Below are 27,774 nucleotides of genomic sequence, written 5' to 3' on the forward strand. Positions count from 1 at the left end.
CGGTGTGGTGGCAATCACCCCAATAAAGCTTCCAGGGAAATTACTGATAGCAAGAGACTGAGAGGGGCTGGGGACAACAGCTTGCTGAGGGGGAGATCTCCCTCGCTCGTGGGAGAAGTGTGCTAAGCAATGCTCTCTGCAGACACGGGGCACCAACAATTTCATTACAGGGACAGCACTGCAGCCTTGGCTCCTGGGGCTGGTCTGGGGAAGGGCTCAAAGGCACTTGTCCCTAACATCCCGCCTGAGCCACCAGCCCAGATCCCTCACACTGGGCAGCGCTGGGAATTCGGCTCAGCACAGCGTTAGCCCCCGTCCTTCCCCTCTTTTAACCTGTACTCAGCCCTGCTGCACAGGGAGGGAGGAGAAGAGGGACCTCTCCCCGCTACAGCGTCAGAGCAAAGCAGGTCCAGCCTCTGCAGCCATGTGGCACGCACACCGTCCCCAGAACAAGGCTGTCACACCACGCTTTCTAGAGGCAGAAGAGGAGATGTCCCCCTTTTCCCCACGCCGTGGGCTAGGGCAGTGTTTACAAACGCTTGAGCACAGGGCAAAGGCAGCCAGAGGGTTTCACCGTACAGCTCTGGAAAGGACGAGCTGGATGCGAGTCAAATGACAACCAGAGTCTTTATTCAAATAGTCCCTTAGGATGTTTGCAGACATACAGACACACGTACATATTTACACTCTTACACATCTCACAGAGCTTGAACCAATAAATTAAAACAAAAAGAGGGCGGGGGATTTTTTTTTTTTTTCCTTTTTCTTTTTTGTCACGTAAGAAACAGCAACTCCCCGAGGCGAGGCTGGGGAGCTGCCTGGAGAATCGCAAACAGAAGCCAACACGGACACAACCCTGCCCCAAAAGATGCAACGACAGCAAGTGTGCTTTTCAGGAGGAGGCCAGTTCATACTCTGGCTTCGATGCACTCCAGTTTGACTATCTCATCCAGCCTGCAGCCCTCGGCTTGGGCACAGTGGCTCAGGTGGGCACTTGGGCTCTCGGCACCTCTAGCTTTGGGGGTCTGCGGGCAGGCTGCTGCAGTCTGAGAGTGGGGGGAGTCGCACTCATCCGAGGTAATGTCTGGCACGTCGTCCGACTGACTGTCGGAGCTCTCCAGGTCGCTCCGTATGCTCTCAGGCTGGGCCAGGGTGATGTCCCAGGTTTTGCTGGCAACGCAGTCCTTTTGCTCACAGCTTTGGTGTTTGCATGTCTGCTCCTGCTCACCATCCTCTTCCTCCTCCTCCTCCTCTTCCTCATTCTCTGCCATTTGGGTGTGGACATGCAGAGAGTCCTCCGTACTGCTGCCGCTGGCCAGCTGGTAGTGACTCGGTTTGGCTTCGATGTCCACCTGGATCTCCATGTTATTGCACTCCCTGCAGAAACAAACACCCTTAGTTACTGGGTACAGCTACTGGGTTCAACTGGGTCACCACCGCGCACTGCATCACGCTTCCCAAATACGAGCAAGATGCTGCTCACCACCCCACGGCATCTGGGGAACACCACCACTCGCTGCTCTCCTTGAGTCCTCCCGACAGCAGCCTACATCATCCCCCGGCTGAGCCAGGAACCAAACTGGGAAAGCACCAGAGTCCCCGTGAGCAGCCAGGAACAGACCTTGAGGGTCCTGGGCTGCAGCTCCCCTCCTCAGCGTCCACATCACCCATGGAGGCTGCTCCCAAATTGTCCCCAGTCCTTCTGTGCGAGTAAAAGGATCAATCCACTCCCCTGCTACAGAAGAACGGGCTGGTGCAACTACAGTCATCCTCCCACCCACAGCAGCACCTTGCAGAGCACAGATTTTCCCAGGACACCCACTACCAACACTCTTCTCACCATCGCCTGTCCTCCTACCTGTCCTGGGGGTTGTAAGAGCTGATGATGGAACCAGCCATGGCTCGAGTGCTGGCGTTGTCGCTGATAGCCCCCAAGCTGACTGAGTCTTTGGGGAAAATCTCCTTCTGGACATCTGCCTGAACTTCCAGCCTGCAAAAGGAAGGAGGATTCCTCAGAAACGCCTGAGATGGTCCCCGAGGGGCACCAAGGCATCACTGTTCCTCATGGGAAAGCAAGAGGCCCTCTGTGCTGGCGCAGGTTGGCATGACAGAGTTTAACCCCAACGGTTCCTCCCATTTAGTCTCATTTTTGGCTCCATTCAGGTAAACCCATTCTGTTTTCCATGACGAAGGTGAAGTTGTGTTTATATCTATGACTCACGCAATTCCCACAAAGAACAGATTTCCACAGATCTAGCGCACAGCCATGATTATATCCTGGCTGCCACATCAACACGTGTCTCTAATTATCCAGCAAACTGACTCACAGGCAACTTTAGAGGAAAACTGTGATGTAACCTCCTGACTTGGAAAGCAGTGACCCTGCTTGCTATAGGCCACTAGGGAACAGGAAACATCAAAACCTTTAGGCTGGGATAAGAGGACTAGAAGATCTTTAAAGCAGGCCACGGAGCATCTCTGCACTGTTCCCAATTAATCTGAAGCATCAGCTCTGCAGTTTCAAGGAGCTCAGCATGGACAGAAACTTGTTTATCTTTTGTTCTCCTTGCAAGAACCAGCCTAGCACTGACTCCAGAAGTAGCCTGGTCTGCTGAGACTGGTTATGCTACAACAGAGCAAGAAGTAAAAACACTAGGACGTGACTCCCAAGTCAAAGAAGGACCGCTCACAGTCCTGAAGAGCTCCCCAAAATAAGCCTCCTCAACCAACGCCAGCCTTGGGAGCCTCCACCCCTGTCTCGCCGTGCCCATGAGTTCAGTTACCTGCTGTACTTCCCCTTGCCTCCCAAGAGGACACCGCCACTCAGGGTACCGCCCGAGAGGGCGGCGAAGCTGGCCGTCTCGCTGTAGTTGCCCTGCATCACGCTGAGCCCATCGGTGGGGCTGCCGCTGGTGCTCAGCACACTGGTCAACCCCTCGATGCTGCTTTCGCCAATGCTGGGGTTCTTCAGGGCTCGCCACGCATCAGCCACTGCAGGGAAGGACAGCACAGGAACTGGAATCAGCAAGGGAACCGTCCAGCTGCGATGGCGCTGGGGGTCAGACAGCACGTGTTTCATCTCAGACTGCCTCCCTGCCTCGTCCAGGGCAAGGAAGAGCTGAGAGTTTGCTCTGAGAGCCACACAGCCGATCACCAGCAGAAGACTGAAGCAAATAACTGCTTCTAGCCAAACCCAGGTAAAGAGAGACGTTCAGATTTGGGAGCTTTTAAGGCCCCCAACCATTTCATTACAAGAGGCAATGACAGGGACTTGCTTCACCCCCTTCCCCAGTTACCACATTACCTGTGATCGGTCCATCATCTTCATCAAACTCAATTTTCACACCCTTTCCGTTGGCGGTGCTAACTCCACAGCCGCCGCCTCGGCACAGCGAGATTGGCACAACACCATAGACGTAAGCCAGCATGATGGGGACTCCGATACCTGGAGGGCAGGGCGCGCTGAGTTAAGAGGAGCTTAAGGCTGAGCTGGCTTGGGCAGACAGAAAGGACTCGTTGGGGTAGGGACTCTTTCAGTTATATGTGCACTGCTTTTAACACAGGTTCTAGTTCACAACTTTGCAGAGAGACGGCGGAGGAGCCCTTGGCTTGTGCTGCTGCAGTGAAGAATGAGGGAACCCCAAGAGCACAGCCAGCCTCAGCTGGACCCCCAAGCCACCCATGGACCGGTTTGGTGGCTGATAAGAGACAGCTCCGTGCGTCAAGGACTCCACCATGGGCTGTGGCACAGGCAACTGGTGCTCCAGACAAGCCCAGTGGTGGCTCCAGGCCAACTCAAGCCCATGAGGACGTGCAGCCTGGATGTGAAACGGAGGGATGTGCCCAGAACACACAGCAGCAGCCTGCAAAGTGTCCTTTGGCCACCCCCCACCTCACAGGGCTGGGCTACCCACCTGTCTCAGTGACTACTGGCCCACCAGAAGGGAAAGGGACTGTGCCCACTTACCAACACTGACAGCAGCGATGACTGGAGAGGCAATGACAGACAAGGTGACCCCACCAGTAATGGCCAAGTTCCTCTTGTGCTTAGAGGTTTTCTTTCCCTCATACCTGCTGTGGATCTGATGGAAGGAGAAGCACCAGATGAGAAAAGAGCCTGGTCGTGAGCCACCACCAGCAGAAGACATTAATAATCTTGTGATTTTACAGCCTTGTCAGCTGCATTAGCCCTTGAAGAACCTCATCTTGACCACTGATCTCCTTGCAGATCAGATCTAGCAAGTGGGTCTGTGTTTATGAAAAAGAAGAAGCTACAAATATAGTGCTGACATGCCATTTCTTCCCTCTCAACGCCTCTTTATCAGCACAGACACACAACAGTACCATGCAGTTTGGGGCAGCAGGTCAGCATCAAAACATGAGTGACTTATGCAAGCCAAAGCGTGATGCTCAGCGTCCAGCCACTGTCCCATAGAGCCCATCATCGCAGCATACGTTAAAAAGGGACCAGGTTTCTCCTTGGGTGCTCCTGGTTCAAGGCAGAGGCACGAGAGCAATGCAAAACGCGTTTGAGAGGACTTCAGCCTGAAGGGCTATCAGTCAACACCTTCCCTTTTGTGGTGGGTTGAACCCCACACAAAGCCCAAAAGATAAGACAAGGTTTAGAAGAGATAGCTGAATTTTGGTTCTGTGACAAGATCCACCCTTCGTATCAGCTCTACATTTCTCAAGTACAGAGAACACCCCAAACCCTTCAGCACCAGCCTTCTGCTCTCCACACTTACCTTCCTCCCAACGTACACAGGGATGCCAATGACCATAGCAGGAATGGCTATGCCGGCGATGAGGGAAATGCCTACAGGAGCACCGATCAACGTGCCAAGCTGCCAGAGAATCTTCTTTTTACGACTCCATGGCTTTTTGCCCCAGAACGTACAGCCGGAGGGGCTTAATCAAAGGAAGGGAAATGACATTAGCACCGCAGCAGTTCCCAAGCGTTCCTGAGAACCCCAAGTTCAGCTTGTTCACGTGAACAAACCCCAAAACTTAGGAACAAGTTTGTGTAGACAGCACAAAAAAGGTTTCCTTCTTCCCCCCCCCCCCCCCCCCCAAGATTAATTTGCTCATCAAGGCGATTATCACACTACCAGGCCTATGTTTAGCACCCCATATGCCAAGAGCTCTCAAACACAACTGTATAAGGAGGAGCTTTTCTTGGTGTGGAAGAACATCCTTATACTGTAAATTGGGAAGAAAGTTCAGCTCTGGGGCAGAAAGAAGAAAATTTTGAAATTCTGCTGACTAATTGGAGAGGCAGGAGGATGAAAGGCCAACACACGAAGTGAACTCCTCCAACCAGCCTCAGAGAAGCACGTCCCATCCCACCGGCAGGAATGCAGGCGTGCCGCTCCCCTCCTCACCTGAGGTAATGCAGATCTGAGATCTCCTTCATACACAGCCAGCAGAACTCGCAGCCACACACCGCGCACGTCATGTGGTTGCAGCTCCCATCGTTCATCTTGATGATGTAAGCACTGCAACGCGGACATGGCTTGATGTCATCAGCTACGGGGGAAAAAGCATGGGATCGAGTTGGACTCTGTGCTGTGAGTATGAAGAATCAATGAGGGGGTTCTCGTTATGGATTGAAACCCTTGGTTTTTGTGCGGGCAGAACACCTTCACTAATCACAGATAAAGCGGGGTGGTAGTATCTTTAGTTTATCTTTAGAGCAAGAAGATAACGTTGACGAGGCTGATGCCACCAAAGCCATTTGCCCAAACAGCAGGGCCGAGAATAACAGTCACGTTAAAAGCTCATTCTAGCCTCGAACGGGATGTATTCCAGAACATGCTTAAATGCTGGGAACAAGTCCTACCTGCCCTGTGCTAGCCAAGGCAACAGTGTAAGAACAAACCATTGCTAAATTGCTCCACTAAGGTGATTCACGGGCCAAGAATGACAGAACACTTGGGAGAACAAGGCATCGGAGAAACTCCAAACCTGCCCTTCAGAAGCAGCCAAAAGGGGAACCAGGTCTGCAGCCGCACATGGCAGTCCGGCGCGGAGGCTGTCCAGTCCCCAGTTTGCTGCTGGCAGAGCAGGATAAACGTCCTTCATCTCTTCCTTAATTCAAGTGTCATCTGATCGCAGTTACGCAATGGCGGTGTGGTGGTTCAGGGCTTTGCTGGCAGCTTCTGCACCACTCGACAATATAAAATCCAGCTGCTGAGATCTGCTCGCACCTTATTAATCACTAAACTGAATCCAGCAAGAATGGGGTGGGGAAAAACCACTGTCTCAAGAACCTCCCTTTCAGTGGCTAAGTGCTAAGCTCTTCCTGGCAGGGATCTCCTTTAAAAGGGTGAAAAAAACTCAGAAACTATTTTTACTTGCTGGTATGTATCGCAGGCTGTGGTAGTATCTGTGCTGTCCATTATCAGGGCCCTCTCACTGGAGCATGTTGAACCTCAACGTACCACTAAGCCACCTCTGAACCACCCACAATGGCTCCGTTGGAAGGATGTGTATTAACATTTTAACTCCTGATACAGAAGGAGAAGTAGGGTGTTTTGTTTGGGGGTAGGGCAGGACTTCATGAAATGGCCTTACTGCCCACTTCCAGAGTCAATACAGTTATTTTTAATGAACACTAACTCAACAGACACAGTAGCTCCTACCAGGCAGTGTAGGAGTCTGTGGGTTGGCATTTTTTCTGTACCTGACATTACTAACACCTAACAGTGCACAGAGCGAGGCTCCCCACACTCAGCTAGGCATGAATGCTACTTTTTACTACCGCAGCAGACAAATTTGAAGTTGCAAGGCTAAAAAGCGCCTATTTGTTCAGGGTTTAGATCAGCAAGAAGCAAGAACATCCAAGATCAAAACAGCCACAAGCCTAGCTGGGGCGGATGAGGGGAGGTGCCGTGACGTGGAAGGACTTAAAGCACGTCGTCACCTACTGATCTGTTCTGCATTCTTGGAGAAGCCCGCCAGATTTGTTCTAACATGTACGAGAAGGGGAAATGACTCTGAGCTTCACAGCTGTCCTCACCCGTGGCTGCTGGAGACCCTCAGCAGCGTTCCTCACAGGGCACTAACACCCCCCCTGCTTCCACAGGAGGGGGTTTGGCACGCAGGTGGCTCTTTCTCAGCTTCACAGGCAGAACTACAGCACCAAGTAACCAAAAAACCCACGTGAATCCATACCCGGCCCGGATTCCTGTCCGTAACTGAGCCCCGACGTGTGCTTGGTTCGTACTCGGAGCGTCTGTGCCCTTTGCTGGCGGGCCATGTCGCAGGTTTGGTTGGGATGCCATATCTGTTTGCAGTGATAGCAGAACTCCGTCTGGCAGCCGTCCCTCTCGCAGGTCAGCTTGGGGCAGCTGGCACAGCCGTAGGCAATAACCGCGTAACTGGAGAAGGAAGACACCGGGTGAATTAGCAAAAGACAAAGTCATCAAGCGTCAGTCCGGTGATCCTTTTAATCCAGCCTGCCCAGGAGGCTATCGCTGCCTGAGCTGTTCTGCTCAAAGCAGCTGGTTGAAGAGCTGCTGCAGTGAGACCTCAGGCTACGCCAAGCGACGCATCCTTTTACCCCGGAGCCTGCGGCACCGTTGCCCCGCGGGGCAGGTCAGCAAAGCAGGCGGTCAGCCCACCGCTCCCATCTCACTTCTTTCAGCTCCGTTCTGATGGCTGTCCGCACAGCAGCAGCCTGCACGCTAGACAAATTCCTGCTCTCTCCAGTCCTGTGGCTTGCACTGCAGGGCCTGAAATTAAGTAGTGCTAATTGGGTTACTTGGGGCAGATACCTTTTATACAGACAGCTTACAACACTGAATTCTCTCCTCAATAACTGCGGGCAGTTCTCACTGTCAATTCAGACAGAGCAGCTTTGTCTTGCCCAGTACTCCCTGCTAACAGCTTGCTGCTGCTGCCGCCGATTCGGGCTCCTAGGACGGGCTCGTGCTGCTCTCTCCAGGCACCCGTGGCTAAACACACACACCTCGCTTCCCTAGGACAGGCACAGGGGTGGATGTAATATGGCCTGGAGGAGTCTAGGAAAGCTGAGGTTGTCCTGGGCACTTCTATCAACTGAACTATTCTAAAAAACATGGAAAAACAAGGGTTTGCATGTGCAGCTGTCTCAGGAAGCAAGCTCTTCTTGATCTCCACAGAATTTCCTTTTTTAATGAGCAGTGAAGAACAATGCTCTGCCTCCGGAGTAAGCCCAAACTTGAGTAAAAACAACTGAATGTGCAAGAGAGGGAGGGCAGTCGGGATGCTCAACCAGCTCACTTTTTCTGGTAGCAGTGTGACGCTTCCAGAAGGAAGCGTGCTGTGTACACAAGCCTAAGCAGCATCACCAAGCGCCGCTGTAGGAAAGCTGACTTAGGGTCATCAAGGATGAGGTTGTTTCCACTGGCAAGGGCTGAACTGAGCAATTCCAGAAGTGCCTTCCAGTTCTGCGACACCAGTATGGCAAAGGATATTTTTGTTGATCATCCTCAGTATTTCTGTTAGCGGTCAGAGGAGAATAACTCCTATTTAAGGTTTTATATTTAGAGCTTGTGTAGCTCAAGTTGTATTGCCTCTTCTCAGAGGCAGCAGCGTGAGAACCACTGAATGTGTCATACCACAATGATTCATATCCCGTGGGAGTTCGAGCAACTTCATCCTGCCCGGGTACAACATAATCGCCAAAGAAACAACGTCTCTGCGCCGAGCGCAGGGCCGGCAGGCACGACTACAGTGTCTCCGCGTGCATCAACGGCTGCGCGCTCCTGCACGTGAAGCCAATATTGGAGGAGAGATGGGATACAGATGGCCTGGGGGCTTGGGGGGGAGAAACTTGACCCACATTGACTCCTGTGCATCTTGTCTAGGGAAGATTCCACTAAGCATCCTTACCCTGCCACTATCATACAGCCGAAGACCTAGCCCTGGCAAAAACAAAAGCTTCATCTGACCAGCTGTGTTATGACACACTGCTATTTCAAACCCTAACAGCAGGCTGGGAAAGCTCAGTGTAATATATTAAGCAATCCCATGCTCCAAATTAACCCCTCACTAGAGATGCAGGGGTGGGGTTTTTTTTAGACATTGGAGCAAATCCTATGAGAAATGAAAATTCCCATCATTTATATTTTATTCCTAGAGCTGAAGTGGCAAATATAATGAACAAGCCCCCCAAGTTTGTGGGGAAACAAACTACAGAGCTGTCTATCAGGGAAAGAATAACACATCTCCGAATTCAAGTCAACTAGACAGAGGCTGTTGAAGCAACGTGCCTAGGATTAGCCGACAGGATCTGGACCAACGCATGCCCCCTCTTCACCCAACCTCGGACACATTGCTGCATTAAACAGCCCCTTCCAGGCTCAACCCCAGCAGACAAAAAGGGAAACTCTGACTTTTCCCCAGGCAGCAACAACAGCGAGTGTCTTCCTGAGACCCCGGGAATTGCACAGCTCTGCTTCCAGCCCACTCCCTGGATGGCCACGAGTTCCCTCCGTTCCCCCTCCTGCTGCTCCGCAGGAGTCAGAGCCTCATCAGTTGCCTCCAGCCTCATTCACCAGCTCAGCCTACACAGCTCCATTTCTTTAAAGGTTCTGTTATTCTCCCAAACTCCTAGGAGAGATGCAGTGTGACGAATACTAGACAGCGATGCCACCTGATTGTAGCGAGGAAAAAAAAAAACCCCACAAAGCCGCAAACATAGAAAATGATTTGTATTGCGATTGATGGCGCATCAATTGACCAGTGTTTCCATGGCAACGCGCACTGGTGGTGTGTTGGTCCTCCTCCTCCTCCCCGGCAGCACAGCCCAGCTCTTTCATTTACGAAAGACTGCGGTACGCGTGGAAGGCACAGGATGCTGCGTGCCACACGCCTGGGGTTTCATCCGCCACCGCCCAGCAGCCCCTCACTGCCATCACCTCGGCGGTGGGTGACACCCAGCACCGAGCATCGCCGTGCCCCCAGCCCTACGCTCCCGCTCCGGCTCGGTTCACTGGCATTACTACGGTGGGAAAGCCCACCGTAAATAATTCATACCCTGACTTTACATCAGCACAGCAACACAAGCTGGCTGGGAAGAATGAATAGGGTGACTAATTCCTCTCCCTGCCGGAGGACTGATTCCAACAGCCTTTGTTCGAGTGCTCCAGAGCACTAGCAGCTCTGCTCCACGAGAGCTGCCCGGTCTCCGACAGCCCCAGGGTCGCTTCTTGCTTCTGCCGGGCAGCTCAGAGGAGGACACCCGTGCACGTCGCCTGGCTCACCCTGCTAACCAGCTAATCGGGGAGGAGGCAGCTGCTCGCACAAAGAGCCGTGTGTGACACCAGTCTGCCCAAACTCCCCAAAGCAATGGTTGGATCAGACTCAGGCTGGGTTACTATCAAAGAGGCAACGCCCTCCAGGCCACGCTGGGGCTGGCTCCTTCCAACCAGACAGCCTGGTGACGTACGTTGCATTCACACCTTATCCTGAGCATGGATAAATATCACAGCAGCCAAAGAGCTGAGATTCGGTAAGCAGGAACAGGATTTTCTCTAGCTGGTTAATGGCAGGGGCATTCCCTCTGGTATTGCTCTGCAGACAGCATAACCTGCTCTATCTCCCTGATCTTATCCCCAGCGCTACTGAAATATCAGGATCCAGCACTTGATTTTGCTTCAGAAAGGAGCAAAGCTGCTGTTCACTATTAACATCGCCCTCTGAAGAAACAAGCCCTTATACAAGGCTGTGAAATGGGTAACCTGAGCCAGGCTAACCAATTTGCATAGGAAGGCTATTACAGCGCTCTGATTAAATCTTCACAACCCTCCCTCCCACCACGCTTTCCATTATGACTACAAGTCAGATTTTCCTTTCATGTTCTTGCTACCCAGAACTGCAATCCAAGCTGAGTTCTAGCTAAACTTCACAGCACTTCTCTAAGTTTCCTGAACAAAGCCCTTTTCCAGGCAGCTTTGGCTTACGCTCAAATAGAAACCTAACAGAGTTCATCTGAAGGAAAAGAGAAGAGAAAATGAAAGCAACACACAGAAAACTATAAAGTCATTGAGCCTGGCTAGGCTGACTTCTGGATAGACAGACATTTCCTCACTTAGGCAATGGATAATGAGTCAACATCACTCCTGTGCCATGCACTCACATCCTCACTGGGAAAAAGTGACCGTTTACGGTTCCTTCTTCCCCAGCGTGGAAGCTGCAGGGTGTCCCCGTGCACTGTCCCCACAGTTCGCAGCGACACATGCGGCCGGGAAACTCCACGCTTCCTATTTGTGCAGAAAAAAAAAAGCTTTCTTTTAAATTAGGGAAACAATGGCTCAGCTAAAACCCCCTTCAAGTCCTATCACTCGTACTTGATTTGTCTGTACTTCCACAAGCCTCAAGGTCAAGTCCTAGCAAGGTAGTAGGGACAGACGGAGTGTCATTCTGGTACGCAAGGCCCATCAACGGTCCTGAAGAGACTGCTGACAGGCAAGCAAAGAACACCTGCAATGAGGGTTCTTCGTGGAACTCGGTAGGACCAGAAGTGTGTATCAGCAGCAGCACCCCGCTGGGGGTGAGCCACCCCTCCCTGTGCTGCCCTGGGACCCAGGTGGGGACAGGCAGCACCCCAGCAGGACCGTGGGTCCAGGCCCATCCCAGGCAGGATGCCACCCCCAGGACATGCTGGGGACAAGCGGCATCCCACTGGGACTGCGGGTCCAGGACCATCCCAGGCAGGATGTGACCCCCAGGACGTGCTGGGGACAAGCGGCATCCCATTGGGACTGCGGGTCCAGGACCATTCCAGGCAGGATGCCACCCCCAGGACATGCTGGGGACAAGCAGCACCCCACTGGGACCACAGGTCCAGGACCATTCCAGGCAGGATGCCACCCCCAGTTGTCCCAGGACCTGCTGGGGACACGCAGCACCCCACCAGGGTGGGGGCCCCCCTTCCCTGAGCCACCCCAGGCCGCAGGGGGCAGCACCCCCCGGGACACCGCGCCCCCCCGTCACTCACCCGCAGTCGGGGGCCGGGCACCAGCGGCAGTCGGGGTCGGCGGCGAGGCAGCGGCGCAGCATGAACTCCTCGTACTTGGCGACGAGGTGCGGGGAATCGCGGAGGAGGCGGCGGATGTCGGCGGGGTTGAGGCGCTCGCTGCACTCGGGGCAGCAGATGTTGACGCGGGACTCGGTGATCTCGATGCGGAGGTACTGCCGCAGGCAGGCCCCGCACGACCGGTGCGGGCACGACAGCAGCCGCGGGGCGTTCTCCGCCGGCTGCCGCACCAGGCACAGCGGGCACTCCAACTCCTCCTCGCCGCCACCCTCCGGGACCACCGGAGCCTCCTCGGCGGGCGGCGGGGGCGGCGGCGGGGGCGGCGGCGGGGCCGGCGGGGCGGCGGGAGGCGGCGGCGGGGCGGCGGGAGGCGGTTCGGCCTTGGCACGGCGGCGGCCGCCCGCGGCGGAGGCGGCGGCGGCGGAGAAGACGCTCTGGAAGGAGAGGCGGCGGCGGCGGCCGGGCTTCGGGCACTTGGCGGCGGCCGAGTGGATGGAGGAGGACCGCGGCGACTCGGAGTCCCGCTCGGAGCCCATGGCTGCCGGCACCGGGGCGGTTGGTTACCAGTCGACGGCGTTCAGTCGCGGCGAGGGTCGTCCCGAGGACTGAGGGGACTCCGGGCGCCGCGTCCCACCGGGCGCTGCCTCCGCCGCGCTGCAACGACAGCGGCCCCGGGGCCGAGTGAGTGCGGCACCGCGCCCGCCCCGCCCACTGCGCAGGCGCCCCGCCCCGCCCGTCAGAGGGCGTTGCCGCCCGTGCCGCCATTTTGGTTGCGGGCAGCGCCCCCAGGCAGGCCTGAAGGGCGTGGGCCCCGTTCCCGTTCCCGTTCCCGTTCCCGTTCCCCGGCAGCGGTGCTCCAAGTGGCTCTGAACTACCTCGGTGGCGTGGGGTAGCGCGGTACCGCTGCGCTCCCCTCTTCAAAGCCTGGCACCGAACGGGCCGCAGGGCTTGCCCGGAGCATCGCTGCCCACCCGGAGTGGGCCATCCCAGCCTGCTGGCCTCGCCCAGCCCGGGGCTCCTCTCCGTCCCGGGCCTGGCACTAATGGAGGGTCACGAAAGGGCCTGGTGCTCTCCTGGGCCTGGGGGGGCTGTTCCCCCCAGGCAGTTTGCTTTTTAAGGTGTCTCTTGGTGGAGAAGGGGGTCTATACCCACAGGAGTCCCTTCTGAGTGCATTCATCCTGCTTGGGCGTCTTGTCCCTCACTGTGTGGCCCTCCTTTGTAATGCGTGTGAAGAGTCATGTGGAGATTTACTCACCCATGAACCCTTCCCCGAGTGCGGGGTCTGGCCTCTTCCGTACAGAGGCACTGACACTACGACCCACGTTCTCGCTGCAGTCATGCAGAAATTTAAAAGCCTCCATTTCCGTCCAGGGTTCCCCTGTGCCCACGGGGGTCTGCCAACCTCATCTCCTGTTGAAAGGCAGATAAGCTCACGGGAAGGACACTGCCTCTTACTATGCAGGGGAGGCGAAGCAGAAAGATCTGCTGCGTCTATGAAGTGCATGTTAAATCAGCACAGAAGGGGCTGCTTTCCCTGTAGACTCTCAGCTCCTGACTGGACAGGCTGTAGTTATTCATGTGACAAGACAAGTGTGGCTTCATCACTGTCTTCCAGCTATCGCCATTCCTGAAATCATTTCTCTCAGCAAAGCCTATTTGCATAGTTATTACCAGGCTCCTTCCCGGCTGCGGAGGGCCCTGCTCAGTGCCTCTGGGATGGAGAACAAGGTTTAGCAAACCCAACCCAGGCTGACAGTCAAAAGCACCTGGATCTCTGCGCTCGCACTGCCTGACTTGCTGTAGGCAAAGACCCCGTGCCTGTCGGTACAGCAGAGATAATGATGACACGTCCCCATTTGATGGATGGGTGAATGAAGGCACAGAGGAGTAAATCACCTGCATAAGAGCACCCAAATGAAGCTTCCTCCTCTCCAAACACCCTTCAGCTCTCATTACCTTCCCTATGCTTTTCTTCATTAATTCTGTGCCTGCCATACACCCTCACTTAATGCTTATCCCGAGATGCCTGCTGCACCCGAGTCCTTCCCTAGAGCTTATGTTCCCCAGACATTTATCAGCTCTCCCTCACCTCTGCTGTGCTCCAGCATTCCTGCCACAACACACACACGGCTTTGGCCCAGCTGTAAGTTTTGGCCCACACTTAGAATTGGCCTCGGAGTATTAAATTCCCGCCTGGGATCAAGACCCCTGTTATCAGCACGCTAACGTAGCAAGGGAGCCAAACAGTTCTGCTCCATGAGAGGCAGGGATGCTACAAGGGTGTCTGTGGAGCGCGTTGCCCCTGAGCGGTGTGAGTTGCTGAGCTCCGGTCCCTGGCAGGTCATGGGCAGGTGTGAAGATGCTTAGCATTTCTCTGACACCTTTCGTTTGGAGCCCCCGGAATGCACCGACACACAAAAGGATCCTCTCCCAATTTCACTAGTGGGAAAAGAAGACCAGAGAAAGAAAGGAGAAATGTACCGGTATAAAACAAGATTATATTGAAATTAGCTATTCCTGTCTGAAACGGGCAAGGTATGAGGCATCTTTAAATGGCTGTCGCTACCCATCTGCAGCAGAGACTGTCTTGGTTTGATGATTTCACTAGAAAAATTACACTCCTGACTGAAATAGAGAAACCTGAACAGGACTTGTGTGTGGGATGGATCTCCCAGACAGCACTCTGACAGCTCAGCCCTACGTCCTTTGCGGCGCAAGAGCACAGACTGTAACTAATTGTGGGAAGGTTTCATCTCAAAAGCTAATGTGAGACAGGCCTGAATTTCCAGTAGCGCAGACGCAGAGAGACAGAGAGCAAAACCATCTGGAGTCCCTGGGAAAGGCATCAGCTCGCAACGTGCTGATGGGGCAGAAATGACTCTTCATTCCCTTATATGAGGAATCATGATACAAACAAAGCTGGGGGAGACCAGGGTAAATCCGAGGGGCTCGCGCTGACTTCAGAGCCATCTGCCCTGCTCCCAAGCTGTGCAGACCTCTTGCTGGTCTTTATATGTTTAAGGGAATTCAGTGCTTTTATGGAGCTCGGAGACAGACTTCCAACTGTCCTGACCTTGCCGTGGTCCAGACATACCATCTACTTGAAAACAAGTTCTCCATGGCCGAGGTGTTTCTCCATGGTGAGTTTCCGTAGCCCTTGCCAGGAGCAGAGGCTCCTGCTCAGCATGTTCCTGACTAGGGAGCAGTTTGAACCCAGCAGTTTGTTTTGATTCAAACTGGGGAGAAAAAAAAACCAAAAAACCAAAAACCAAACCCAGCCAGGAGCTGGGGCTGGGAAGGACAGGGCACGGAAGTGGGCTGCCAGGGAGGGGAGGAAAGAGGCTGGTTGGAAAGTCACCGGATTGGGAGTGAGATCAGCTCAGCTCCTCCCTGGGGCTGCAGGGAAACCGTCACCAGTCTGACCGTTTATCTAAGGGATATTTGAAAAGATTAAAAAAAAACAAACAACAAAAACAAAAAGGGAGAGAATTCAAACGCTTCAGTGAACCGCTCTGCAAATCCCAGCTCTGATAGGCAAATTTGCTCTTGCTTACGCTGGCAGAAAGCTGGAAGACTGCTGACTTCCAACCCCGCTGCTTAAATCAGGGCAGGATTTGGCACAGGCGACTTTTAAAACCGCCTGAAAGTGCCGTATCTTCCAGGAAGGGTTCCAGCAGCGGTGCGGGGCATGCTTTGTCCAGGCACCACGGTGCCGTTCCCAGCCTGGATGGAGCAGCGGGTGACGCTGGGCTGGGCTGAACTTCCTTTGGGAGACACAGGGCCACCTTCCAGAGAAATACCCCAGCCACCCACACTCCAAAAACCCCCGCAAAGCAGAGTGACAGCTCTGTCACTGGCTTCGAGGAGGAAGAGCCTCCTCGAAGAGGTGACGTAATGAAAACTCCCCTTCGTAATTCAGAGAGTGAAAGCAGAGGCTGGCTGCCGGGAAGAGATTGTGAAACTCAGCTCTCAGACTGGGAGTATTTGCATGGAGGGACTGGGGTGTGCCGTGGCCGGGAATATTACTGCGGTGGGGTGCTGGCAGGCAGGCACGCTGGCTTTGGTTTGCAGCCGATAAAATAGAAACTCTGGCTCCTACCCCGTCCCCTTTGCCTGCTCTCCCTTTCCTGGTTACTCAGATAGCACAGCCATGGTGAATAACTGCCTGTTGCTCGTCCCTGGCCTGCAGGTCGCCAGGGGGATGTTGAAACAGCTATTTCGGGACACGCAAAGATTCAATCTGCCTGAAACCTCCAGGTCATTCTGGCACCGAGGTGTGAACCCCTCCCTGGAACAGACTGTTTTCTCCAGAAGTACATGGGTCTCCGCGGGGTTTCCTCCCTCTTTACCCAGGCAGGGATGGGTGGTCATTCATGGGTTGTGTTTCAGAGCAGACGGAGTTTAGAGAAAATCCAGCTCATGCTGCTGCTTTCTGAAATAGCCACAGACAGGATGAAATGGGGGAAGGAGGGAAACAGCTTTACACCAGGAATTCTTCCTTGTTGTGCCAGACAGAGGCACTCTGGAATGACTCAGCTCCAGTCTCGCTGGGCAGGTTGAGACCTTTGGCCCTGCTCGGGTGGAGCAGCCAGGGCTGTTAAAGGGATCCAGATGCCTGAGGATTCACCAGTGCCAAAATGCAGATGACAGTTTCAAGGGTCCATCTCCTGAGGATCCGCCACGGGGCAGAGGTGCTGTGACGCCCTGCAGACAAACCTGAGAGGTTGCTGTAGTCACAGCATCTAGACGGATGTGAGAGGGACAGACAGACCCCAGTAGCACAAAGGTACTGTTAAACCTCTCAGAAGCGCAATGGGGGGGTTCTCGTCCTGGCTCCCTGCCTTGAAAAGTCATGCCAGGAGCACGTGGGCTTCCCTTCCTCCTCCTCGCAGCCCCAGCTCCCCTGTGTGCAGAGCAGGGATGGCAGTCGTGGTCTGTCACAGGGGCTCAGTGAAGCTTAACCCTGAGAGCTTTGAGATCTGTGGCGCGGGATGCTTTGCATTCACGAGGTAGCAGCTGTGTGTTCAAGAACTGAATCTCACTGGGGTCATTTTCTGCCAGGGCCCTGGGGAAACACTGGTTTGTAATGACATGCACTCTGATCATTTCTCAGACGGAGATGTCATTAACGGCCGTTTATGTCTCTCCAGGGAAGACACCAGTGGCTGGGGAGGGCTCTCCCCAGTGTGCATATCTGCACACACTTTCTGGGTTGATCTAGTTAGTTCATGTTCTGTTTGCTTCTCGTGGTCCCCTGAGATGTGTTCAGGGACGGAAGAGATGATTCTGCCTGACTCCCTTTTTCTCTGCTGGACTTAACAAGGATTGACATTCTTTTAAATGAAGAGCAAAAGGCAGGAGATGGGAGCCCTGGGATCAGAAATTCAAGGCTCTTCCAAGAGGATTGTTCTGGTTTACTCTGCGGTTACACCTCCTCTCCCCTTCATCTCCCCATCCCACTCTGCTCCCTCCTAACACCCACATGCACAGCACAGCAATCTTCCACTCCCTGCTGTGACTTTCCGGGAAAGATGCTGTCATGTGAAATCCTGGGAGAGAGATACCACACGGAGCTCTCTGAAAGCATCGCGCGTCCCTTGCAGAACAGGCCTGCAGACAGAGGAACGCTGCGCTCCCCCTCCTCGAAATTCTGAATGCTTCCATGGATGGAGGTGGGGGGGAGTGGGGAATCGTCTTGTAAGCTTGGGAGCCGCCTACACACATGGCAAGTCTTGTCAGCAGCTGATAAAAGAGTGGGAGGTGAGGAGATTTTGAGGGGGAAGAACTTGGAGGTTCGCATGCCCACGTAGCTCACCATCCTGTCTCCTCCAGCCAGGAGGGCCACGGGCTCGGCCCCGTCGCTGACACACGTGCATTGAAAGGAGACCCCGAACACGGACGCAGAGATTACTACCGTCTGCTTCAGCAATGACGTAAAGGTAGGGACCGTTAAGCAATAACTTATAATAGTAATCTGACATGCTTTTCCCCTCTACAAAAGCAGCATTTCCTTTTGTAATGAAAGCACAGGCTGTTCTGATTTCTTTACACACCTGCTGTCCTGCACACTCACTGTACAGCTTTGGCGATACAAGTACCAATGATCCCCGCTCTCGATTCACTCTTACTGGTGACCCGCTGTCCTTAATGACAGGGGATTTATAACTGAGAAGGTTTAGCACAGTAGGGAGCTGCCATCAGGAAAGTGCTGGTCTGATCCCTACAGTACGAGGAAGCAGCCAGACTCACTCCTCACCCGAGTTGTTAAACAGACAATTATGTGTTTGGTGTTGGCATAAACACAGGCAAATTAGTCACTGGAGAAAACCCCAGTGCCTGTGACAGCTGGTTGTGGCTAGAAAAAGGTGGGGGTGACAAACACTTCTGATGGCAGCAAGCAGCTGCCTGTCCAGGGCACACTGTGCAGGGGTGGCGTTGGCCGGGCACTCAGTGGGGAGAGCCAGGTGCCACCGGCAAGAGGCATGGAGATGGCGTGATGGGGCAGGAACCTAGCGCTGGCTCTGGAGGCTGTCCTCTCTCCTCACTGCCTGATGGCAGCTTTTTTTCGGGGTGCTCAGCATCTTGCAGGATGTGAGCAAACCTGGCCACAGGAGAGGCAGCAAGGATCAAGGTGAAATCTCCAGGAGGACTGAGGAAGGGTTCGTTCTGCCCTCAAGAGAGCAGATGCAGAGAAGCTAGAGCACTGGCATGGGGCTCGATTTCTGCAAGGAGAACAGAGTGAGGCACTGGCCTGGTTTCCAGGAAAGGAGAACAGTGTGTCACAGGGAACGCATTGAAAAGACCTGAGACTTCTGCCTCAGCTTTCTGTCTCACTCCTGCAGACACGTGGGCGCTTGGGAGTTCAAAAGGCTGAACTGGAGGCTGTCCTGCAGCTGGCGCAGGACAGGAAGCTGTGGGCTTCTCCAGCAGAGCTGTTAGGGGGACAGAGACCACAAACGGTGTCCCTGTCTCTGCTGGGGGTCCCTGCATGGATCAGCATCTTTCTCCCCACTGTGCTGACCCTTGCAGCCGGAGTGTGGGAAGCAGAGCTGGATGGGAAGGTTTGGTATGAGGCACTACCTCTAGTGCCCAGACCCCCAAAGAGGCACTGGCAGCTCTTCAGCAGCATCTCAAAACCTCACAGCATCTCTGACATCCTTCCCAGCTGGTGCATCCTACAAACACAGGTAGGGCTGGGCACACCACACGTTTCCTCCACCCGACCCACCCATTTCCTATTTTCTGCAGACATGACAACTAGTGAGTTAATCCTGCAGGCCATAAACTAAGCTGTATTAGCAGACACCATCTGTCCTTTTTCATTTGCTGATGCACGACCTATTTTGCTGTGTAGTGGAGCAGGCGCTGCAGTTTTGGGGCCTGCATGTTGCAGTGTCCCTGTTGCCAGGGTATAATCCTTTGCTCGCACTGACCTGCTAGTGGGAGAAGGCTCCAGTGAACTGAGCACCAGAGGGACCCGCTGTCATGGGCAGGTGGTGGCTGAAGCCTGTCCCTGTGGTTCCTTGGCTTCAGAGGAGGTTTGAGCCTCCATCCCACAAAGCACCACCTAATACCTGGGAAGAGAAAGGTCTCAGTGGAACTTCCAAGGACAAGAGCGTAACTCCACTCAGCAGGGTCTCTCCTTATGTGGAGCCCCTTCAGCAACGGCCACGGGTAGGTGACTGTGAAAGAACACCCTCTTAAAGCCACCACCCAACCTTCACAGCCCTGCACTGGGGCTGAGGACAATGAAAGCAAAATAAGAAAAATTAAAAGGGACTGTTTTCATCTTGGCAGTGGAAGAGAAACATCCACACTCCATTGCTTGCCAGGAGGTCACTGCCACTGGGGGGAGAGACACAAATCTCTCAGGTCTCTTCAGAACCGTCTGGGAGAACGTTAGCGTGGGACTTAACCCCTGCGCTGCTCCTGGGCACAGATGTTGTACTTCTTTCCCCTGAGTAACACTCTGTCTCGGGGGCAAAGTTTCCAAGACACCACCTCGGCACCTCCAGAAGTGCTGTAACGCAGAGATCATTCTCATACCCAAGTGGGGCTCACGGGAACAGGCCGTGGGGGGTACTCAGTGCTCCAGCCATGCTGCTCTGGCCGGGAGGAATTCCTGTGCTTTACAAAAACCGAGCAATGGCAATTACAACAAGATGGGGAAGGACAGGAAGGGAATTCTTTCCTTATCCCCCTGTGGGGATCTGGTCATGTCTTAGAGTGGTCTGGTGACCCTTGTCTGGGTACAGAAGTACAGACTTTACTAAAGGTCATAAAACCATCGGGATATTTCCAAGCCAGTTATCATATTTGGCTTAATCAACTCAAAACAATTCCAAAGGTTAGCACCTTGCTGTGTGAAGCCACATTTCCTCCTGAATTTACCAACTTTTTATTTCACTCAGTGCTGATGGCAGAAATTTTCCCTGAGCTCTGAAATAAAGAGCAAGGAAATTTTGTTGTCGTGTGCCATTAGGAGTCAGGGAGGGAACTGAGCGCAGGGAACTCATCAGTTACTCAGAACCAGGGCGGTCGCCTGGTCTCCGACCTCTGCCTGGGGTCCCAGGGAGTTTTCGGCTTCCTGCCTCACCACACAACAAAACTGGAAGAGAGAGTGGAAGGAGTTATTCAGACTGACCTTAGCATTTGCCAGACAACTTCTTTCTGAATTAGCTCAGTTGCACCATTTGGGCTTTCCAAGGAACTCTCAACCTGCTGGGTAGGACGTGGCCTGAATCCACCTGGTTCTGTGCCGTCAGCGTCCTCTGAGTAGCCAAGGCTGGCTGCTGCAGGGCCGGTGCCAGTAAGCCGGCGTGGAGTCATTTCCCTTTCCTGCTAGTTCTGCTCTTTTCTCTCAGAAACTGGCTTAAGCTCTGAACCCTGGGGTTTCCTACCTTGCTGCAACTGCAGTCGGTGGTAACTTCTGCATAGTGTCACTGCCTGCAAAGATGCCGGACTCCTTTGCAAATCTCGCTAAGCTTCGGATGCCCACAGCTTCCAGTAGCGATAAGCCCGCCTGCTTCCTTCCTGTCTGTGCTAAGCTTTGCCCTGTGTTCCCTTGTCCACGCTGTGGACACTCATTTGGCCTCTGCATCAGATGTGACAACAAATAATGGCTTTCCTGCAAGATGCCACGATGTGCCGCTGTCCTGCAAGGTGTGATGTCCATCATGCGCTGTGGGGAGAAGGGACGGTACCTGGTGTCGGCATCTTTCTGCTCGAACAAGGTTTACTTGCAGACTGACAGCTTGGGGTATAAATCCCCGCAGCAGGACTGGTCACAGTGATTCTCATTTCTTTCTTTGTGCTTTGGGAAGAGGATTGGCTCAAGAATGGCACTGATCCGAGGCCAAGGAACAAACATCCCACCCTTCACAGGCCACAGGCCTCTCCTGTGCGCCACGTGAGGAAGAGGAGCAGGGAAGGGCAGTGCTTCACCAAGACTAGAATGTACCCAAATCTGTGACTGCTGTCAGGAGGTGGGAAGAGGAAGAAACGGCCCATGCGGTCAGCTCTGGAAAGGGCAGTTCCTGCCGAGAACTGGCTGGGGAACATTCCCATTTTCATAACCAGCAACAGCTGTGAAACAGGGAAAGAGTGATTCTGGACCCTGCCAGCAGCACCTCCCGCCTGCAGCCGGGACGGGAGAGCAGCAGAGCACTCCCAGCACAGCCCTCTGGCCCCGCAGCAAGGAAAACGGGTGTCATTTTCCAGAGGGCTGAGCCAGCACTAACCAGGTGGGAAATGTATGAGCATCTCACTTTGAAAATCAGCTTGATCAGGGTTCCCTCATCTCAGATGTTCTTTCCCCAGGCTGACCCCGGGTCACCAAGCCCCTGCCCTCAGCCCTGTTCAGTCCAGGGCTGCTCCCCCAGGGCTCTGTTCTCTCTGCAGCAGAACGAGGTGGGCAGGGGGAGAGGGGAGCTGTAGGTTGGTGCGTCCTTTGTTCCTCGGCCAGCATGGAGAGGTGAATGGGGTTTGTTCTGCCCGGGTTTGCCGCTGACCCACCCCTTCCTCCCCCCAGCCCGATGCCATGACCACAAGCCCATTCTCTCTAACTTCTCTTCCAGCAGAGCCCACCTTTACCGCAGCCAGGAAATTCCTCTTCTTCCTCCCTCCTCTCCCTCACCCCTCCATCACTATGAGAAACCCTCTTCCCTCTCTGGGGCTGATCTCATCTGTGGGTTGCCTTAGCCAGTGTTTAAGCAAACTAGCCCCTGTGCTGAGGAGGCTGGACTGTGCACAGCAGAAAATTGAGTAGGATGTTTCTGGGGCGATCAGTGCACACTGAGACCTCAAATGCTTCTCTGGAATCAGGCCCTGCTGTTTGTTCCACAGCATCCTTCTAACAGGGAGGCAGCAGCTCTGACCATCTCTCATCTGCCCAGCCCTGCCCTCTCTGATCCAGGCTGCCATCCCAGTTCCCCTGAGCACCCGAAAAAGTGCAGTAGCTGCCAGGTGCCTCGCAGCTGTCTCCGAGTTACAGGATTCCTCCTCAGCGTAAGCCCTGCAGTCTCTCAGGGGGCAACTGTTGGCAATAACAGCCCTATTTAAACAAAGCAGAGACTGTCTGACTTTCCACGGCCTCCCTCTGCCCTTCCCTGCAGCCCTGCTGCCGTGCATATTTGGGGAAGAGCCTCTCAAGGCAACGCTGACTCTTGTGCTTCCCACTGTACGTGCAGCTTAGCCACAGCAACATGCTGGGGATCACATAGCTCTGGGTCCTGTTCCAGCTATTCCCACCCATTTTCCACAGATCTCCTGCAGGATTCACAGCCCAGCACCCAGGGGTGCTGCCCATCCCCAGACATGTAAGAACAGTGTTCTCAGCATGGGATGAGCACTGATATTTCTGGAGAACCTGGCAGTGGACGTGGAGCAGAGCCCTGTCCCTGGGCTGAGGACCAAGAACGCCTCTTTCCCATCCGACAAGCCAAGGCTTTGAGCTCTGCCAAACCCCAGTGTTTGTTCCTGCATTTGGCAAGTGAGAGATGGCAACAAAAGCATGTGCGAGGCAGAAAGAGGAGCTCCAGTGAAGGAGGGAAGTGGGTTTCTCTTCGGTCTCTGTGACCTTTTCTGGTTTGGAAATAAGAGAGATGTGCAGAGATGCTAAAAATGCACAGCAAGGGTGTTTCATCAACTGCCCCAGCAGAACAAACCCTGTGGCCTCCTTCAGTCGGAGGAAACTGGAGCCCAGAGCCACAGCCCAGCCTTTGGCTGCCCAGGATGGAACCAGTTGAGATCCAGCTCCAGGGAGTTGGTGCCTTTGCCTGTTTGCAAGGAAAATTTATTTGCAGCCATGGAGCCTTTCTATGGGCACCCTGTCTTCCAGCCTTGGTTCTCTGGGATACAGGTCCTGCTGTGTGATGGGAACAGTTTTTCTTCTGCTGGCAGCTGCTGAGCCAAGTTCTCCCAGAGCCCGTGGACTGGGAGTTATATCAGCAATGCCCTTGGCCATGAAGATCCCATTGACTCGGTCCTCACCGCCCGCCTTGGAGAAGCAAGCACAGAGAATGAGCTGTTGGGGCAGAGCCAAGAGAGGGGCTGAGACTGAAGAAATTCAAACGGCTCCAGCAATTTCTCCATGTGCTTCCAGCCCTTCTTGCTTAACCTCAGAGGGAAAAAGCAACGCTGGCAGGAAGAAAAAAAAGGAGCAAGGTTCTGCACAGGTAGGTTGGGAATGCACCTAGATCCCCCTAGAGCTGAGAGATAAGGCCGGGTTTATAACAAAGATAGAGATGCTGATTTAGCTAAAGGGATAATATTTCTGTTGGCAACCAGAGAACTATTGATTACTCAAGTAACCTCAGCTATTAAACAAATGGCTGCCTCAGCAGAAGGAAATTTCAGCCTGGGTTTAGGGAGAGGATAGAGGGGACTCCAGGGTGGCCCAGGCAGCATGGGAACACCCCAGCCTGCTCTCCTTGACTCAGCTGCAGCGCTGCCTGCTCTCAGCAGTACCAGATCAGGAGTGAAAACAAACACAAGGTAGGCGCCTGCAAGTGCCTGTGTGCACCCCTGCCAAAGGAATTGGAAAACATTCATTGCAGCCGAGCCATGGCTAAGACGGACTGTGGAACAGGAAGGATTCAAGTGTCCCACAGGACCTGGCTCAGCTCCCAGGGCCCTCTGGGCACTGGCACAAGGGCAGCGGGTGCCCCAGCCTCTGCAGAGGCTGGCAGCTCCACAGCCCTCTTTTCCCAGGAGGGTTTGTGTGGCAGGCTAGGTACCAACACCCAGCAGAGCACAAGTTCCCATTTATTGTATTTTTATATTACTGTATATCTAGCAGTGATAGACTATGGTAGGGACCAGAGGCGCAGGTAATACAGCACGGCTGTGGAACAGAACCACACGAAGGCCCTAGGAGCATGTCAGAGACTCAGCTGATGTGCAGATGCCAGGCTGTGTAATATTCACATGACCATCCCTTTTGCAGTGTAGGCAAGTATACGGGGAACAGCAAGGAGAGCCAGCTGAGCAGCAGAGGAGGTCAAGAACTAGCAGGGTTGACTTGGCCCTTCTGCTTGAAGGAGGTCCTGGTGCCACTCGCCCACTAAGTTTTGAATAATCTTGAAAAAAATCAAGTTGAAACATGACTTAGAAGCAGTCCTAGCTGCCATGCAGAACTGCAACCTCAGGGACTGAAGCTGCAGAAAAGCAGCATTAACTCCTCCCCGCACCCTTCCCAAACTGCTCCCGGGAGCCTGGCCGTGCCTGGCAAGGTCTCGTTTGGGAGTGCCTGGGCCCATCCAGAGCTGGCTCCCTCCCGGCACAGCTGCCCTGAGCAGCACTGAGGGCTGGCACAGAGGGCTGCTAGCAGGTCCTCTCCTCCCCTGCCTGCCCACGTCATGAAACACAGCTGGCCACACAGCCACCTGGCTGACACGGCCACAGCCTGCTCCTAAATCCCTCTGACCCATTGCACCCACAGAAGTCCCCCACAGCAGCACAAGCCGATGCTGTTTGCAGAGTTACCATAAAACAAGCAGCAGTATGGCCACCCTGGGCCACTCCCGAACGCTCCCCATAGACCCAGCATCTGTGCCTTCGTGGGGGAGGATCGTGCATCTCGCAGCAATAGCCTTCCCTGATTACACCATATTTACGCTCCTCACTGCGATTCTGCTCTCTCACGTACACTCAAGCATTCCTGGCCGCATTTCTCCACGGCGCCACTGCTGCCCCTAGCCCTTTCAATGACATGCGAAACACAGGAAACGTGAAAGTTATTTCAACAAAACGGTTGTGACAGGAGCATCGGCCTCTCCCTGGTCTTGGATTTCAAACAAGGTTTCTTCAGCCCTACTGAGTTTCTGCTTTGTGCTTCTTTCATCTCCACCCCAGTACTGGTTTCTGACACCCGCAGGGGTTACCAGCACCAGGCTCTGACCCCAGGTGTACTTTCCTCAGTCAGATACACACTGAGGATCCTGACGGGCAAAAGGCAGGTTAGCACAGATGGAGTGGGTGCTAATGAACTCGCTTTCTAGTTTGCTAACATACGGCAGGGCACTGCTGCCTAGCCTGTGTGTAGGTGTGGAGTCCCTGCTGTGGAATCGGAGCTGCAAACCCACCAGCTTTTTCAAGAATGAGCCCAGCTTTTGGATTAGGAAGAGAGATGAAATTCAACCCAGGGCCATGGGCCAGCACAGCACATGGGTACCACTGGGATGCTGCGGGGCACAGAGGTGACCGCCACCCCTTGTTCTCTCCGCTAGCAGATCGGATCCCATTATGCAACCGTTACGCTAAAAGGCAATACGACATCCAGAGCCGTTTTCAAGGACTTTGTTATTTTGCCTTCCAGGTCTGGAGATCCCCAAGATCCACATCCAGAGAACTCCCGGCAATAATTGTGCGCCTGGGTGCCTTCCCCAGAACTATTGCTTCCTGCACAGGCAGGGTAAGTGCCGAGGCTGCTGGAAATGTGTAGTTTAGGATTCCTACCCCAAACGCACACTGCTGGGCTCAGTCCCAGTGCACCAGCTCTGCGTACAGACTCCTACTAGCTAGATGCAGCTCAGGGGGACCAGGTCTCCAAACTTCTAATTCATTTCATTAATGATTTATGTTCTAATCCCAAAAGGGAACTCTGGTCCCCTTCTCCCTTTAGCCCATCCTGGAATTTCAGGTATTCCTGGCTCTTCCCAGCACAGAGTCAGTGACACACTGGTATCCTGGGGGAAAGCATTTGCAGCTTCTGCACCAGCCAGCCAGGCTCTGACCCTGTCTCACTGTCTAAGAACCAAGCCCTGCTGTGCCAGGCTGTTGTATAATATTGCTGCTGCCCAAGAGCCATCCCACATCAGCACGTTAGCCAGAAAGATGCCGAGGCAGACTCTGATCCCGCAGCTGCTCGCAGAGCCCACCCTGACCCCTGCCGCGTCTCTTACCTCACCCTGGAGCCCACTCCCGATGCAGCGCTCTCCCCTCCGCAGTCTCCCTGGTTCTCCCTTTCCCACTCCCCTTCCCTCTGCGCCACCTCCCCGGCGTGATGTCAGCGCAGCCCTGCCTCCGCAGCCTCCCCATCACACCCCTCCATGCCACGCAGCCTCCCCATCACACCCCGCCGCTTCCCTTCCCAACGGTTGCCACAGTGACAGGAGGGGGAATCCCACCCTCTGGTCCTCCACCTCCCAGGGCCTCGCTTGGTATCCCCCACTGGAGCTCTTCCCAAAGAGCCCGGAGACCGCGGGAAGGATGGGGTGACAGCAGGGAACAGCGGCGGGCAAAGGCCAGGGACACCAGTACGGCCTTGGGGGAAGCCGTGGCTCAACGTACCTGGAAGGGAGAGCAGAGGCAGTCATGGGGGGCAGGCTCAGACAAAAAGGCACCCTCCTTCTCCGCAGCAGTTACCACCCGTGTCCCCAGCGCTCTTCCCACCTTTCCACCCCCTCCATTCATTGCTCTCAGCCAGTTCTTTGTTCCTCAGCCCGACGTGCTCTTTCCGTTTCAGGGCTGCGCACACGGGTACTGTGACTGTACAAACCCTCTACCGACACGCGATTTGTGCTACTTGCCCGCAGCAGACACGCTGTAGTGCCTGCTCCTCGCTCCCAGGTCAAGGTCAGAGAGCAGGTATCGATTAGAAGCTTAAGACCAGCTCCAGGCCAGACCATCAGGAGTCAGCGGACTCATTAATAACCGCAAATCCACAGTGAAAGGCTTTTCTGCAATCTTTCTTTCACAGATGGTTTCATCAGGAAGGGAGAAGGGCAGATACTGTATTTTTAGGACTGCAGCACATTTTTAATGGAAAGAGATGGCCCAGGGCTTTTCATCTCTTCCCCCTTCCCCCCCCAAGATGCTGTTTCTTTTCAGCAGAAATATTGCTGCATTAGAGAACAGGTCACTTCCTCTATCAGTGAGAATTCAGTGTCCTATTTGATGCTGGTCTTTGTGCTATAAATAGGAACTTTCCCCTTTTATAGTTGCTGAATAATTGTGTGTATGAAATATGAATACAGTTTTCAAAAGAGTGCCTGATAAGCAGCTTGCTGGAGTGAAATCGTTGGACAGAAGGAATTTACAGCACCTGCAGAGCATCACGTGCTGCGGAAAACATTCAAGGTCAACGTGACAGAGACAGGTCACGGAACAGATCCAACTACAAAGGACGTAGGCTCAGAGCTAACCAGCCTCCCCACAGCAGCCTTTCCCACAGCACCCCAACAATTCATTTCACGCTCCACACCTAGGCAAGGATCAAATGGAATAAGCCCAGCTCAGAGGAGCCAAGACTT

At 54.1% G+C, this 27,774-nt stretch overlaps 1 protein-coding gene across 2 annotated transcripts; it reads right to left on the reverse strand.

Moving 5' to 3' along the window:
* Positions 1 to 608: 608 nt before the first annotated feature.
* RNF19B (ring finger protein 19B) lies at positions 609 to 26,509 on the reverse strand. 2 transcript variants are annotated; one of them, XM_075773729.1, is made up of 10 exons: positions 26,425 to 26,509; positions 11,984 to 12,676; positions 7,174 to 7,379; positions 5,382 to 5,526; positions 4,746 to 4,908; positions 3,968 to 4,082; positions 3,305 to 3,445; positions 2,784 to 2,991; positions 1,859 to 1,990; positions 609 to 1,377 (listed from the first exon to the last, which is right to left on the reverse strand). In XM_075773729.1, the coding sequence occupies exons 2-10, from the start codon at positions 12,556 to 12,558 to the stop codon at positions 909 to 911; spliced, it is 2,154 nt and encodes a 717-aa protein (XP_075629844.1). In that variant the 5' UTR covers positions 12,559 to 12,676; positions 26,425 to 26,509; the 3' UTR covers positions 609 to 908. The 2 variants fall into 2 exon arrangements, with proteins under 2 accessions (XP_075629844.1, XP_075629842.1); XM_075773727.1 differs by lacking the exon at positions 26,425 to 26,509 and having other exon boundaries at positions 11,984 to 15,497.
* Positions 26,510 to 27,774: the final 1,265 nt, after the last annotated feature.

Source organism: Balearica regulorum, chromosome 22 (genome assembly GCF_011004875.1).
Source record: "Balearica regulorum gibbericeps isolate bBalReg1 chromosome 22, bBalReg1.pri, whole genome shotgun sequence".
Lineage (NCBI taxonomy): Eukaryota > Metazoa > Chordata > Aves > Gruiformes > Gruidae > Balearica > Balearica regulorum.

What these genes read in the sequence shown, in the direction of transcription:
- RNF19B (XM_075773729.1), bottom strand. Translation starts at nt 12,558, where the DNA reads ATGGGCTCCGAGCGGGACTCCGAGTCGCCGCGGTCCTCCTCCATCCAC. An exon ending in TCAGATCTGCATTACCTCAG is followed by an intron (nt 4,909 to 5,381) that starts GTGAGGAGGGGA and finishes CCTTTGATTAAG; the next exon opens with CCCCTCCGGCTGTACGTTCT. An exon ending in CTGTGTACGTTGGGAGGAAG is followed by an intron (nt 4,083 to 4,745) that starts GTAAGTGTGGAG and finishes TCCTTCCATCAG; the next exon opens with ATCCACAGCAGGTATGAGGG.